The sequence below is a fragment of the Helicoverpa zea genome, chromosome 3 (assembly GCF_022581195.2).
Source record: "Helicoverpa zea isolate HzStark_Cry1AcR chromosome 3, ilHelZeax1.1, whole genome shotgun sequence".
In the NCBI taxonomy this organism is placed as follows: Eukaryota; Metazoa; Arthropoda; class Insecta; order Lepidoptera; family Noctuidae; genus Helicoverpa; species Helicoverpa zea.
Window position 1 is genome coordinate 5637200 of NC_061454.1, and position 15736 is coordinate 5652935.

General features: G+C 35.7%; 2 protein-coding genes and 1 long non-coding RNA gene across 3 annotated transcripts in view; 2 read left to right on the plus strand and 1 right to left on the minus strand.

The window, feature by feature from the left end:
* The window catches only part of LOC124645680 (long-chain fatty acid transport protein 4-like), a 31704-nt gene extending 24972 nt beyond the window's left edge, over window positions 1-6732 (plus strand). The window contains exons 7-12 of the mRNA XM_047185531.1: window positions 1-82; window positions 435-565; window positions 942-1092; window positions 3071-3228; window positions 4165-4318; window positions 4866-6732. Coding sequence (XP_047041487.1) covers window positions 1-82; window positions 435-565; window positions 942-1092; window positions 3071-3228; window positions 4165-4318; window positions 4866-5026 — 837 coding nt within the window. The 3' untranslated portion in view covers window positions 5027-6732. The remainder of the gene's footprint in view (window positions 83-434; window positions 566-941; window positions 1093-3070; window positions 3229-4164; window positions 4319-4865) is intronic.
* Window positions 80-8670, minus strand: LOC124645683. The gene is made up of 2 exons (XR_006986262.1): window positions 8538-8670; window positions 80-308 (listed from the first exon to the last, which is right to left on the minus strand). It is a non-coding gene; the product is annotated as an uncharacterized LOC124645683 (long non-coding RNA).
* LOC124645681 (long-chain fatty acid transport protein 4-like) overlaps window positions 8607-15736 on the plus strand; it is a 26443-nt gene continuing 19313 nt past the window's right edge. The window contains exon 1 of the mRNA XM_047185532.1: window positions 8607-8971. Coding sequence (XP_047041488.1) covers window positions 8796-8971 — 176 coding nt within the window. The 5' untranslated portion in view covers window positions 8607-8795. The remainder of the gene's footprint in view (window positions 8972-15736) is intronic.

The following is a 15736-nucleotide window of genomic DNA, read 5'->3' on the forward strand; positions in this document are numbered from 1 at the left end:
ATTTGGAAGGACTTCGTGAAAAGGTTCAACATTAAGGCGGTGACAGAGTTCTATGGAGCGACTGAAGGAAATGCCAATATAGGTATGCAATACAACTTTATTTATTTATTTATACTTTTTGCACATTGTACAACGGCGGCAATAAAACTTTATCTAACCATTAAGTTACACTGTTTCAGTATCCAATTTCTGCAACTTTGTAGATTTTATTGGGCCATGTAAGGCCATATTTCAAAGTAATGTCTCGAAGACTTGGCCTTGACGAGTCATTTTAGTCATCTTTATTGCTTCTTCTAGGTGTTAGTCTACTGAAAATGTAAAAATTAATAAATTTTCAAATAATGTTATTTTTTTTACTAACGGAATGAAGTCCTGAAACTTTTTTGCAACATACAATTTTCCGCAAAATACTTATAATAAAATGTTGTTTACAGCCAATGTGGATGGCACGCCAGGAGCTATTGGTTTTGTTTCGAGAATATTCCCGAAGGTGTATCCTATCGCCATCATCAAGGTCAATCAGGAGACCGGGGAACCCATCCGAGACTCACGAGGACTTTGTCAGGTAATATACGACTTTATATCCTTCACTATGAGATTTTTTTTGTAAATTGTTGATAAAATTGTGCGTCCGGAAGAATAAAATTATTAATGATGGTATGTTAAGTAATAGCTGTGAGCACCACTTCCCTCAACCGGATAAAACGTAGCCTATGTCCTTTCACATCCTCGAGCACTAGACAGCATTGGTTTAGTAATTTTGTGGTGAAAGGGTGACAGACCCACAGACAGAGTTACTTTCGCATGTGGAATATTATATAGTAAACATTTGTATGGCCCCTATGTCTTAAGTGTTCCTCAACTTGGTTATTCTTCTACTTCGAGGTAACTTACCACAAAAAAGTTAAAAAAATCTAAAAAAACAAACATTTACGTTACAGTTAGCGCAACCAAACGAGCCAGGCGTGTTTATCGGCAAGATACAAGCACACAACCCCGCGCGGCAGTACCTCGGATACGTAGACAAGGCGGCGTCAGAGAAGAAGGTCGTTAAAGACGTCTTCCAGTTCGGTGATGCCGCTTTTATTTCTGGTAAGTTTTGTTATTATTTTTGTTCTTTTTCTCTGCCAAAAGGGACTGGCTGAAGAGCTTCATGTGGTGTTGTATTGGTATAGCTTTTTTAATGCAAAGCACTGCGGTGTATTCTGTTCGCTGCCTCGACCTAATTAAGGTGTCCGTTACCCAGGCCAGATGTTGTCGAAAATGGTCATTTGAATCTTATAGATAATTATATAGTTGTGCGGCTTCTGTAATTGTTGCGCACATTTTTAAATTTGTTGCGCTTATAGTTTTTTAATTATTTCACAACAACATTTCCTGCTGGCGTAACGTTACGCCAGCCAGACCTTTTTCTTTCTAATGGGAATATTTAAATAAATATTACCTATAAAATTAGTTGTCTAGATAAAGTAAATGTTGTGCCATATTTTGTATTTGTTCTTTCTTCGGTTGCGAAGTTATTCGAGATTTTGCTGGGATAACGTTTTTGGTTTTGCTAGATCTCTGAAATGGTTAAGCGGATTCTTATCATATTTGGTACATGACTTCCTAGGACTTAGTTTAAATTTGTTCGGCAATAATAAAACCAAAATAATGCATATCTCAAAGGTTATTTCATTAAATGAAAAAACATTTCAATTGGTCCCAGCACTCTCAATAAGAAGTCTAAAGACTTACTTTAAACGTTATTTTAAACCTTGTAACTACCTTCAAATGTATGTAAAGTTTCATTAGTATCCTGTAAGTATTTAACAAGTTATGATGATATTCAGTTCTTCACGAGCACGGTCTTGATGCGCGCGGTGTTATTTGGCCACTGGATTGGATATATGAACTGAATGTTATGTCAATTATTAGTTACTAGCTTCTGCCAGCGGTTTCACCCGCATCCCGTGGAAACTACTTCCCGTACCGGGATAAAAAGTAGCCTATAGCCCTATAGCCTTCCTCGATAAATGGGCTATCTAACACTGAAAGAAAGGCAGTTACAAGCTTTAAAATAATGTTTAAAGTAAGTCTTTAGACTTCTTATTGAGAGTGCTAGGACCAATTGAAATGTTTTTTGATTTAATGAAATAACCTTTAAGATTGCATTATTTTGGTTCTATTATTGCCGAACAAATTTAAACTAAGTCCTAGGAAGTCATGTACAAAATATGATAAGAATCTGCTTAACCATTTCAGAGATCTAGCAAAACCAAAAACTTTACCCCAGCAAAATCTCGAATAACTTCGCAACCGAAGAAAGAACAAATACAAAATATGGCACAACATTTACTTTATCTAGACAACTAATTTTATAGGTAATATTTATTTAAATATTCCCCCTTAGAAAGAAAAAGGTCTGGCTGGCGTAACGTTACGATAGCAGGAAATGTTTTTGTGAAATAATTAAAAAACTATAAGCGCAACAAATTTAAAAATGTGCGCAACAATTACAGAAGCCGCACAACTAGTTATCTATAAGATTAAAATGTCAATTTTCGACAACATCTGGCCAGGGTAACGGACACCTAATTAAGTGAACTTGATAAACCTGTTTGTTTATACCTAGTTGTTTTGTCTCGTGAAAGTGGGTGAGGCATATCTATACACACACATTATCTTTGTATGACTCGTCTACTATTGTACCTACGTTTCTGAGCTTATGTACATTTAAATTACACACACTGAACGTATTCAACCGCTTTTTTAACATATAACATTAATACCTAAGCAGCGGTATAATATTTTCAAGAGTCAAACTCGTTTGAATACTTGAAAATTAAACACACTAAACAACGTATTAAATAACCATACAGTTATACCTTTTTTTTTAACGACGTCAAAAATCATCAAATGACCCCTCCCGCTGTGGGTTAGCAGCGGTGAGGGAGTGTCAGACTCTTACTGACTAAAAACCGTCGTGTTCCGTCATAGGCCTTTTGTGTACCAGGGCCGCGGTATCTCTTTCGAACAACCCACAGCCCCGGATACAGTTATACCTAATCTTTGTTTTGTTTGTTTGTAGGTGACATCTTAACGGCGGACGAATTCGGATACCTATTCTTCCGCGACCGCACGGGCGACACGTTCAGATGGCGCGGAGAAAATGTTTCTACCACGGAGGTTGAGGCCGCCATCTCTAGAGTCGCTGAGCATAGAGACGCTGTTGTCTATGGAGTATTGGTAAATATACTTTTTATTTTTAGCTTTCTTCCACTGATAAGGTCTAATGACCCAAATGAAAAAAGAAACAGACACATTTTTGTCATATTTTCCAGCCCCATTTTAAAGACACAATCGAGATTCAAGCCATATTTAAATTACAGTCACACCTGTTTGTCTGACTAATGACATACGTAAACTTTTAAACAAAAACAGAGGATGTATAAAATAAAAATATTTACATTTCAATACTTCTAACTCCAACCTACTTATAGAAAACAACTTTGTTATGTGACTGAAAAACTATTGTCTGCCAACTCTCAAAACTCCCATAGTTGCATAATGATACAATCCTACATTTTCATTCATACCGAGTATCACACAACAATGTATGTAGTAGAATTTACTACTATAATCAATGCCAATACTTATGGCAGACGGTGCCATAAATGACTTGCAAAATGATGCGCACACGCACGATACTGACCTATCGATAAAATATGATGCCTGAATCATCGCTACAGAAAAGTTTCAGTACGAAAAGGGGGTGTGCGTGATTTATTATTTCTGCATTTAATTGCACCACCTGTCTGCGACGGGTTAGCTATAGCTTTCAAATTAAAAGATTTTTTCATACGGATGAAAAGTAGCCAATAACAGTTTCCTTACTATAAGACCCTATAAAATGGATTTGGAAAAAAATATGCCTATATTTTCATCCCTTTTACCGTGTAAGTGTAAGAGCAGCCAAAGGCCTATACCTACATTCATTCATCCGCGTCTCGTGGGAACTATGTGAATAACTCGATAACTTGGCCATCGCAGACTGATAGCATTTTTCAAATTGGTCAAGTTATTCTTGTGATTAGCGTCTTTAAGTCACGTTATAGGAAAGAAACTTCAACATAATAAGATGTATAACAGCATAGATGTAATTTGCTTACACTTTTTCTACAGGTACCAAACACAGAAGGGCGAGCGGGCATGTGTGGTATAGTAGACGTAGACGGAACATTAGATCTGGAAATCTTGGCCAGGAACTTGGCGCGAGACCTGCCGGTGTACGCACGACCTGTGTTCATTAGAGTCATGGACAGCTTAGATATGACTGGTAAGGCCCTCTACAGGAGAATTTTATATGAAATACATATTCAAATATTTTAAACATGGTCGGAATAGTTATTAGCTGTTGTGATTTTGCCATATGTTATATGCTAGTAGGTATGCCACGTTACCTATCCTTCTATATTAAAGCAGTATTTTTTTTCGTTCTTAAACCCATACAATATCTTTTAAAAATAGTCGTTACGGGTAGTCAGAAGCCAGTAAGTCTGACGCCAGTCTAACCAAGGGGTATCGGCTTGCCCGGGTAACTGGGTTGAGGATGTCAGATAGGCAGTCGCTTCTTGTAAAGCACTGGTACTCATCTGAATCCGGTTAGACTGGAAGCCGACCCCAACATAGTTGGGAAAAGGCTCGGAGGATGATGACAATATCTTTTAAAATTGCCAAGGACTAAAAAATCCACACTTACTCAACAGCAAAGGATAATAAATTATTTGTTTTTTATTGATTATTGTTATTTATATCGTACAATTCCGCTAGTTAGTGATAATAAATTGATGACTTCATTAAAATTAACATCGTATGTTTTCCAGGTACATTTAAAATGAAGAAGACTGACCTGCAAAAAGACAGTTTCGACCCCAAACTGGCGAAAAAAGACAAGCTTTACTATTTAGATGTAAAACAAGGCCGCTACCTGCCACTAGGAATTGAGGAATACGAGAAAATTATTAGTGGACAAATTAGGCTGTGAATTGTTCATCTGTTGTTTCAGTGTTGTTATAGTTGATACGAGTAGTTCAAATGACATGTTGTCTTAACAACTAACGACCGTTTCCAATATTCAATCTACAGTCAATAAATCGAAATAATAGTGTTTTGCTTACTAAAGATAGGACATTTACATAACTTGTATACGGCTAATGTCAAATTCTATCTCTAAGTAAGCATATCTACAGATATAAGATAGAATGTTGGGAATGGTCCTAAACTGTTTTAGCGGTTGGTAGCTACGTTTACATAAAATGTTCGTTAATACTAAAGATGCTTTCACTCCGTAGGGCAATTTAATACGTATATTTATATAAGCTTTTTCATGCATTTACAAGTTAATCAAAATAGTGTGTGTCTAAACAGATTTAGATGAAATAAACGAGTATTTTTTCCTCGCCTTCAGTATTGTGAATTAATTTGTCACTGTCACATAAACTTTTTTGAAAGGAATTCCTAAATATTCCTTGCATAATGCTGTACGTTACACATTAGTTTTTCAAAGAAATTTCTTCCTATTCCAGCTTATTACCACTATGATCATTGCATTTCATCCCAATCGTGCGCAGGGTATATTTTAATAGAAATATTGTTAAACTCCAAGTTGACACTTTCTAAGATCTTAATTGTTTTTAAGCTGTGTATTTCTTGTCTGAAAGAAATTTCAGCCCTATTATTCTTTATTCTCCATGTGTTCACAATATAAATCATCTTTGTGCTAAAACTTCACGTTTGAAAATATTTTTCTAAGTATCTATTCTACCGTGTATATTTTGTAGACCTTACATTCCTAGACGAATTCGGAAGCCCGCTTAAACGAATAAAATAACTTTTCTATATGAATGTTTGACATTGTGGCAATAAGAAGTCGGCAGGTGATAAGATTTTGGTGATCTTTAAGAGATGGGAATCTATGAATTTATTAAATTAGCATATTTGAAGGACTGATCTGGTAGGCTTTAGGAAAATTTATTGCAACAATCGAATCTTTGATAGAAATGGCAATCTCAAGCGCTTTCGTGTGTAAAAAAATATCTGATAATCGTTATCAGAAACAATAAAATTGTGTTTTAATGTATGTATGTATGTATATATTGTCTTCCGGTTTTTCGTAGCCTTGAAAATAAACGTAGAGGAAAATTATGTTACACAAATTATTCCAATTTCTTAATCATTTTAATAATAGATCAAACTCTTCCTCAGTTACTTTTAAGTCGTTTAGCCAACATTATACCTCATTCTTCTCCGAAAAGGTAGTTTGTTCAAAGGACTAGTTAGCTCAAAAGAACGCTTCGTTAAATATGTAGTAAGTACTTAAAAACACTGATGTCTGGTGTGGGAATATTTCTAATTGAATTTGTTTTCCGTTAAATCAAATTGTAGTTAAGATGTGTAGCATAAGTCACGCTGTTATTAATATATTAATCAGTAACCAAGAATTCTCATTATTTTTATAATTTATTTGTATAGTAAAAAGTTGTACAGCTTTTACAGAAAATACTTGCCTAGTTCACACTAAACTTACTTATTGTTTTTTTATACAATTTCAAATAAGTAACACCCGACTTTTAATAAGGCTGAGGTTTCAATATTTCTTCTGTTTCATTTTGTTACATAAATTAGATCTAAGATTATTTAACGGTATGGGATATGTTGAATAAACTACATTAAATGTATATTTTCCTAAAAGGATTTTTGTTATTTTTTTTACCCTGTCTTCTAGCTGCTGTGAATGGAATGCCTTCTAAAAGCTTTTTTTTTTAACAGCGTCAAAAATCATCAAATGACCCCTCCCGCTGTGGGTTAGCAGCGGAGAGGGAGTGTCAGACTCTTACTGACTAAAAACCGTCGTGTTCCGTCATAGGCCTTTTGTGTACCAGGGCCGCGGTATCTCTTTCGAACAACCCGCAGCCCCGGCAGGCCCCGCTGGGGTTGCTGACATCTTTCTCTTTGGGGAGCGCGTGGAACAACGCGCGCCGTCGACACGGGTCTGTCGTCTAAGTAGACAGAGGGACGATGAGCCACCCGAACTCACCGCCCACAGACCCACGCCTACGGTGGCCGGGAGTCATCTCGCGACACCCGGCGCCCATGGTGTCTACCTGGTCCAGCGCGGCGGCTGGGATGAATGCCTTCTAAAAGCTAGAGTTTAAAAAACACGAAATCTTAAATGTAGGAGTAATTCATTCCTAAAACTACTGAACGACTTTTTTTGGCACATAAGCTAAAATATACAGACCAAACTTAATTAGTCACAATTTTATAAGTCAATACTTAACGCAATCCGTCTACAAACAAGGGTTAATCAAAACAGTTGGTTATTCGGTAATCCACTAACCGGGTAACCTTTGGACCTTATTAATATAGGTCCCTCGAATATTGTAATGCGTGTGTGCCAAATAAAAAAACAGACTACGTCATTACTACATACTTTATCCTTGAAAGTAAATATAATTAATTAATAATCGATTATCTACCTACCCTTTTTTGCCGGTTGATACATCTTTTTAATAAATATTATATGTTTTTTAGTATTTTTATTATTTGAGATTCAAAATACACGTTTGGAAAGGTAAGACCGCTATTCTCACTTAAATGTGTGGTGCGATTACATAGGTAATCCACCGGCATAAGTAATTACCTAAAGCCTTGTTTAACAGCCAGTTAAAAACATCACGTGGGCTACGATCAATGTGAGTTCCGTATTTAGCTAGGTACCTACTGAATGAGGATAAAAGTTATAAAACTTGGTAAATTAAAGAAAATAAGACGGGAAAAAGCAGCAACGATGTGAAACAGATCCATTTTGAAAATGAGGAAAATAAAACAACAAAAGTTAAGTAACGTTGGATAAGTAAAATGTAATTACAATGAAGTCCCTTCTATGAATTTGAGTAAATAGAAATGTTGTAAAATTCGCATTCACAGGTCAACACTCGCTAACGTTCTCAATCTGTAAGTTAAGTTTTGTCAAATGGGATTTCCTTCCTTTCGTACCGAAATACCGTGGTCATGTCCATGCCTAATTTTAATTTACAATAATATATTCCGAACGTGTGCATCGTCCTGTGAACGTTTACACGATGCAGCACCTGTCACGTGCGGTTATAAGGATCGGTTAACGGCGAATCGCGGAACCACTACCTAACTAAAGCATATATTGAGTAACTAACTCAGTTCGCTGTGATTGATACTGATAACAAGCGTAGAGATAATATTTTAAAACCCAACCATAACAAAATCTTTACCTAACGATAGCACCTCTTTAGTAAAAGTTACCTTTTTCTAGACCTGCGTTTAAATTTAACAATATTGTCTATGACTGAAAAAAAAATTCAAAAAAGGAATGTGGGTGAAATAATCAAATAATGTAAAACGTCAGCTCTACACAACGTCATCCGCGAAAAATTTTGTAATTGTCGCGTCCTATATCGGTATTATTTTATACACAAGTTCAGATGCGTTAACCGGGGTGGGTGACATAGCGCGCCTACCGTTCGGGGATCAGCTGTTGTCGGCGCATGTGCAGCTGGCGCGAGGGGGGCTCGGGGCCGGCGCTCCGCCATTGACGCGGCCGCCTGCTCGGAACTCGCATCGCTCCGTGTCCTTCCCGCATTTATACGAAACTGTTCGGTGTCGATGGACGCGCGCGTCCCCGGTGCGTAGTGATCGCGCATCGTACTCGCACGTACTGTTTATCTGTTACCGGTGTATAGTTAGCCGCTGTGTGCCCTACTGGGCTGATCGCCAGCATGGACGCGATACTGGCAGCGCTCGTCGCTCTCATGGCACTGGCCGCCGCGATGGCCGCCGTGCTCAGTACACTCTCAAAGGCGGCGATATTCGTCATCCTCGCTGTAGCGCCCTGCGTCTACCGATATAGGAGGCACATTTACGTTTTCATCAAAACTCTGCCGAGAGACTCCAAGTAAGTGCCCTTGTATTATTATTTGCATTTCCAGGTCTAAATGAGAGCCTGTATGAGAACACCTGCATTAACAACCACTGCGTCAAAACCAATCCTAATAACGTGCTAAACGCGAACCATGTTTAACGTTGATTTAATTCGCGTGAATATTAATTAAACGGTTTTGCACAAAAGCAATTATTTAATGCTTTTTATCGTATAAACACACTGCGCCACAGTCCAAAGAATAATAATAACAATAGAACGGTCAATCGTTATTAGCACAGTGATATTTCATATAGATGACGAGCTTATTATTATTAGTCCTCGACCCTATATTTATACAACAATTTTACCTCGTGTTAGCGTGATGTGGATTTAATCTAAAGATGAAGGTAGTTAAATATTTTTTTAAAAGCCATCCGAAAGAATATAGGTAGGTATACATATTTATTTAAAGTTGACGCCAAAAAGGATGTAAGTCCTTTGCACCTCGAAGGACTATATAGTGACGTTCTTTGAATAAATAATTAATTGTTGGTCTCAACGTAGCATCACTTGACATGTCCATGCTATTGTGGTGATGTGGAAGTCCTAAAAGGAATCGGCTTATGTTTATTAAGACAGCTATTTAAATATCACCTTTGGTAAATAGAAGCACCAAGCTATCTGATAGCATGGCTAGCCATGGTGAGATTAGATAGTCACCAGCTAAACCGATAAAATTGAGAGCATTTATCGATGAATCATTAGAAATCGAGATTTTGGAATGGAGTTAATGTTTTTATTATAACATCCGATCATGTACTCATTGGACTGCAGTCTGTTACAAAAATATATTTATCAAATGAATCATTGTCCTTATGGAGCCCGGCTTTAACGTGGCTAACCTGACTTTTTAATCGTATTTTTTGTCGTTTGTAGGGAGGGAGTTGTAATTGCTTAAATAGCCTTCTATGAACTACCTCCGCGTATAACTTATCGATCCTAATTTCAAGAATTTGACAAGCTGTTGTTCACACAGTTAATCATAGATCACACACTACAGTTGTAATATTTAGTTTCAAATGACATTGAGAATTATTTCCTCGTTTATGGCATTGATAGCCCTGCAGGAGGACAAATATTATATTAATATATGTATATTGTTGTATTGTGATTACGGATCTTCCCTTTACAGTAAAAAATAAAACTCGCTGCATGTTCGTAGTATTTCTTTCTAGTCGTAAACCATTGAAATATTTTTTTTTATTTAGCCACTCATGCATTAGGTATTTGAATATAATTTGGCAAAAAACCAGTATCATTTCTACATTTCGTTTTCTTTTAATGTTTCAAGCTGCCCAGATTTTCTACTGAATCCTTAACCAGCTGGTGCTCAATGCTTATTCTATTCTGAAACCACGTGACCCAAAAATGTATTTCCAATTTCCTGTAAAATACAAAATACAGATACCTAACCTACCGTTGCCTTTCCATAGTTAACTATCCTGTACTTACATCATCGATCGGTTACCAAGTTAATTACTTACATTATTATGCATAACGTGGAAGTATGTATGGTATTTATCATTCGTGTTTATTTCCTTTGCTAGTAGTGTTGATATCGACACCGCGTGTCATACATAGTGCGAATTGTACTAGTGTCGCTCATCTATACCAGGTGCATTTATTTACATTAGCGTTAGAATATGTTATGCAAAACAATGTTAAACGCGATACATTAAGACATCAATTCACAATTGTTTTATTTCAAAAGAATTTCTTTAATCGATTTTACGTAATTATAATATGTTGTGTTTCAAAGACATTCCAATTAAATTATTTAGAAGAATTAGAATTTAATATAGTATATTATTTTCTATTCAAATATGTACCTATCAAAATAAACTCCATTTAAGATTAAAAAAAAAATATTCGCGTCTCTAAATTGTCATTTGTATAGTATTTCCAGTCGTGCCTACGCCGTAGAATACGCTAGGACGCACCATTTCTACGGCGTAGCAATGTTTTGTCGTCCTCTGAAAGATGACGTGTTAAACAAAACTGTCCTATGCAAAATATGCACTTCTATGTTCTTGTAACAGCCTGCAAGTTCCGTGGGAAAATGTATTCCAAGAGCCTTTTAACCTACGTTTCGAAGAAGCTAGACTTAATAAGCTTGAATGTTTTATGTTGCTGTGTTGTATGAAGGGACCTTGAATTATTTATGAGCCTCTTTGTTTTTCATGAAATGCAGCCGTTCTTTGATAACCTCGAAGCTAGTTTTAGGCTCAAAGTCCCTTTCATGTTTAATGAAAAGTTGGACCTTTGCCCCTGTATATACATACCTATTATAGGAACGTAGGACTACTTACTCTAACTTAGCAGAACCGGAAAACAGACATAATGAACTTAAGTAATCGTTGGTAATTATGGTTCAAACATATTATTGTCAACAAGGTCTCTGCCATCATTATACTGTTTTTTCTTACTGATTATAAGTTGTGATCCAACAATTTTCTTAATTCCTTAACAAGAAATCTGTGGATTCATGACACGTGAACAGATCATCACGTTTGCTAGAGAAATCCACTTTTTATAGTCTAGCTACACTCTTCTAAGAATGATAATGTTTTTTATAGACATAAAATTATATTATTCATATGCCTATAAGTATATACCTATTTTATTTACACGTGTTTGTCATTGAACAGCCTAAAGGTGAGGAGTACATTGCAGACACCCACATCGGTCTATTCCAATCAATAGATACTTTTATTTTTGTATCCGTCATTCATTACATAAGTAATTAATATGTATTATATAGGTACATCAGAAACTATTTTTGTATTCCAGGTGAACGTTATGATTAGACAGACGTGTACCTAAATACTAAACTTTCTCATTTAAATATTGAAAACCATTTAAATAGAGAAACAGAATTGCTAACGGAGACTTTATTGTGTTAAGCTTCAGATCCGGTTATAAGTACTAATCGGTAATTAGTTAATATTTTTACTGCTGAAAATAAGTACCTACGTGCCTAGCATATGGTCATAAAATAGATTGTACCGATAGAAATCTTGTAATTTATGAATTTCCAAAATCAACTTGCCTACCTAATCTATTTATCATTTCATTGTTCTATAAATACTTTCACGTCTTTCAAAGGTTTCATGAACTTTACGACAAAGTCAAAGGTGCCTTTGTTAATTAGATATGCAGGAAATTAGTTCTTGTTAGTTAGTACGCCCATTCTACTCTATTATCCGTTAGATCTGCCCTAGTTCAAGGTTGCAAGGGCACCCCAATAGGGCTGAGCTGATACGGTACTGAGTTGTTAATACTTCACATTCTATAAAAATTGAATTCAAGCACAAGTGCCTAAGGGATAGGATATTATTTTAAAAAAATACTTACGTTTAAAAACGAATTAATTATGCTATCGTAGAAAGATAATCCGTGAAATAACTGTCGAAAAAGAAATTGCAGCCCTGTATGTCCATCTGACCTACTTAATGTTTGGGAGAATCGATGGCACAATCCGCCACGCTGTCTGTGATGTGATAGTAACTGGCAAGCTCTAGCCAAACCATCGCAAAGAAGATGTGATTGCGTCACACCCCACTTCTAAGGCCTTGTTTGTCCGAGAAACAGATACTTTCATGAAGTTTTTTTCATGTTTAATCAAATATAACATTACATCGCATAACAGATCAAAACTGAGCTAGGGTTCCGTAGAAATTGGATTAAATTTAATTGAAATGGGCATCCCTCTTATAATTGAATTTCGAAAAACCTTCCTCATCTCAGCGGCTTGACGCTGAAATATTTAATGTTGAGTAAGAAAAGCAGGAAAATCATTTATTTGCTTTGATTAACACGTTCAATATTCGGCGATTGTTTATGATATAATCTGTAATTTATGAATAGGAAATATAATATATTATGTTTGGAAGATCTTGTTAAACTCACGCATCACTGTTAGAACATAATTAATATCTACACCACCATGAACTCTGTTTATGTAAAAACATATATTTAGCAATATGCATGGCTTTTCCTTATAGGCTATTATTTGAACCCAAAATTAATTTGTCTTTTACTATTTTATGTCAAACAGTCGGTATTAAAATGTGAAGCAATGAATTTTTTGGCTACAGGCCACCAAAAGACATTCTGGCGCTTCCTAAAAAATAAAACAATGCAGGTGTAAGTAATCCCACCCAAAACAAAAATGTGAAAGACTGCCAAGTTCGATAATATGGGAATGCTTCGCCTATAAAAGAAGTGAGATCTGAATAAGTACCAAGTTCCATACACATACCTCAGTTAAAAATAGTTACTTTTTAATGATGTTACTTGGAAAGTTTTCATACACCTTGTTATAAACCTACTAAACGCAATGAATCAAGTATTTAATTTTCTATTAAAACTTGCCAAGTAACATCATTAAAAAGTAACTATTTTTAACTGAGGTATGTGTATGGAACTTGGTACTTATTCAGATCTCACTTCTTTTATAGGCGAAGCATTCCCATATTATCGAACTTGGCAGTCTTTCACATTTTTGTTTTGGGTGGGATTTCATTTATTTTTGTAAGGTTGTTTATTTTATTTTTTTCTTATGATGAAGTTAGTTAAAGGAATGTCTCATTTATACTATCTTTTAGATTTTTTAATATGCACTATGTTTCTTACAAAGAAATGAACTAGATTAACTAAATGGACTAGATTTACCAACTGACTGACATGACATGTTATCATATATTATGTTCGTGGATCAAAGTTACACATTCGTTATTTTCGAAAGTGATTCACACTTGGCCGTTTTCAGATTTTTATTTTACTTCTAACTACACTATTTTACTTCTAACTAAACTAAATACAAATCATTCGAAGATATATTATATAAATATAGATAAATTTAGTTCGTTTTAGTTCCTTAGGGGTATAAATTTACACCGGGTATAAAACACCTTCATTATTTTGAAACCGACTCACACTTGGCCATTTTCAGATTTTTCCCTTTACCTTGACATAAAGACCTACCTCCATGCCAAAATTCAAGTCAATACGACCATTGGAAGTGGTCTAGGTTTTTGATGAGTGAGTCAGTGAATCAGTCAGTCAGTGAGTGTATAGTAAAAATAGCGATTTTCTGACGTCAATATCTCAAGACCTACAATAGGTATATTAATGAAATTTTGTATTTTAGATAAGTGAGGGGGTCTCAATAGATACTAGAAATTTGATATGCGTAAATAAAATAGATTTTGAGTTACAGGGGGGTCGAATTTGGCCCGAAATGGTTCGTGTAATATAACCCACGGCCGGTGTGTCGCTTTTTTTGCTCGAACTTGGCGGACACACTGCCGTGTGTCTAGATCCTTCAAACAGTAGAAGTCGAGCCAACGATTTGTCTGTGAATTATTCAAAGACCTAACAAAGAAAGAAGTTGTTCTAGATAACACTGGCAATGATAAACGACAAGATACCTGTACCAAAATACTTTGTTTAAAGAGTTATCTATGAATGAAAAAAAACCGGCCAAGTGCGAGTCGGACTCGTGCACGAAGGGTTCCGTAAATTACAGTTAAATCAACCTATCTCAAAAACTATAAGAGATACTTTGATCAAACCAAAAATCGTTGAAAGAGTTAATTAGCATGCATCACCTCTATTTTTTTTAGAATTTTATACCCCGTAGTTATAAAAATAGAGGGGGGGGGACATACTTTTTACGACTTTGAGAGCTGATATCTCAAAAACCGTTCACTTTAAGAAAAATGTTTTTTAGAAAACTTTATATCATTTTAAAAGACCTTTCCATTGATACCCCACACGGGTATGTACATCGTAAAAAAAAAATTTCATCCCTCAGTTACATGTATGGGGGGCCCCACCCCCAATTCTTTTTTTTACTATTTAGTGTCATATTTTTGTAGCGGTTCATACAACACATATTCCCATCAAATTTCATCACTGTAGTACTTATAGTTTCCGAGTAAATCGGCTGTGACAGACGGACAGACGGACAGACGGACATGACGAAACTATAAGGGTTCCGTTTTTGCCATTTTGGCTACGGAACCCTAAAAATGGATGGTCATGAGAGGTAATGTGTCAGTACAATCGGTCAATAAATATCTAACGCAACATCATTTTTGGAGAAAAAACGACAAACACACTCTGACAAACAAATGTGACATTTAGGACTCTAATAGAACCTCCCTCCTTAGTTTAGCAAGAAAAAGTGTGCATTGGCATTTTATTGAGTATATTTATTATTATACCTTTATAGACACCTGGATAAGTGTATGTGCGTGTGCGCTTCGGCAAAACTCTTCCTGCTTGTCCGAGCCTTGTGCTACATCTATTTATAATCGGATATTGTTCAGTACGTTTGCTAACGACTAACAAAGGCCGTTGGATTACGACGTATTGTGTTAGGTTAGGATGTGTAATTACATGCACAAAACCGTATTATTGTATTAAATATATGTATAGCTTTACCTACTCTCATCATACCAACTTAATTAATATTCTACATCTTCTTTGTGCTAACAAAATTAATTACTATGGCGCAGAACATTTAAGAGGTCGCATTTGTAATGTTTTCGGTCTAATGAATAGAGACACAATCAAAATTCAATTTTACTTTATACCTAACGAAAATTATGACGAGAATAGAATTTGATCAATTTTCGCTGAAATCATAAATGTTAGATATGATTACGCTGAATACACCCACCGCCTCTCTATGAAAATAAGCTCTGTTAGGTAACTATTTAATAAACTGCT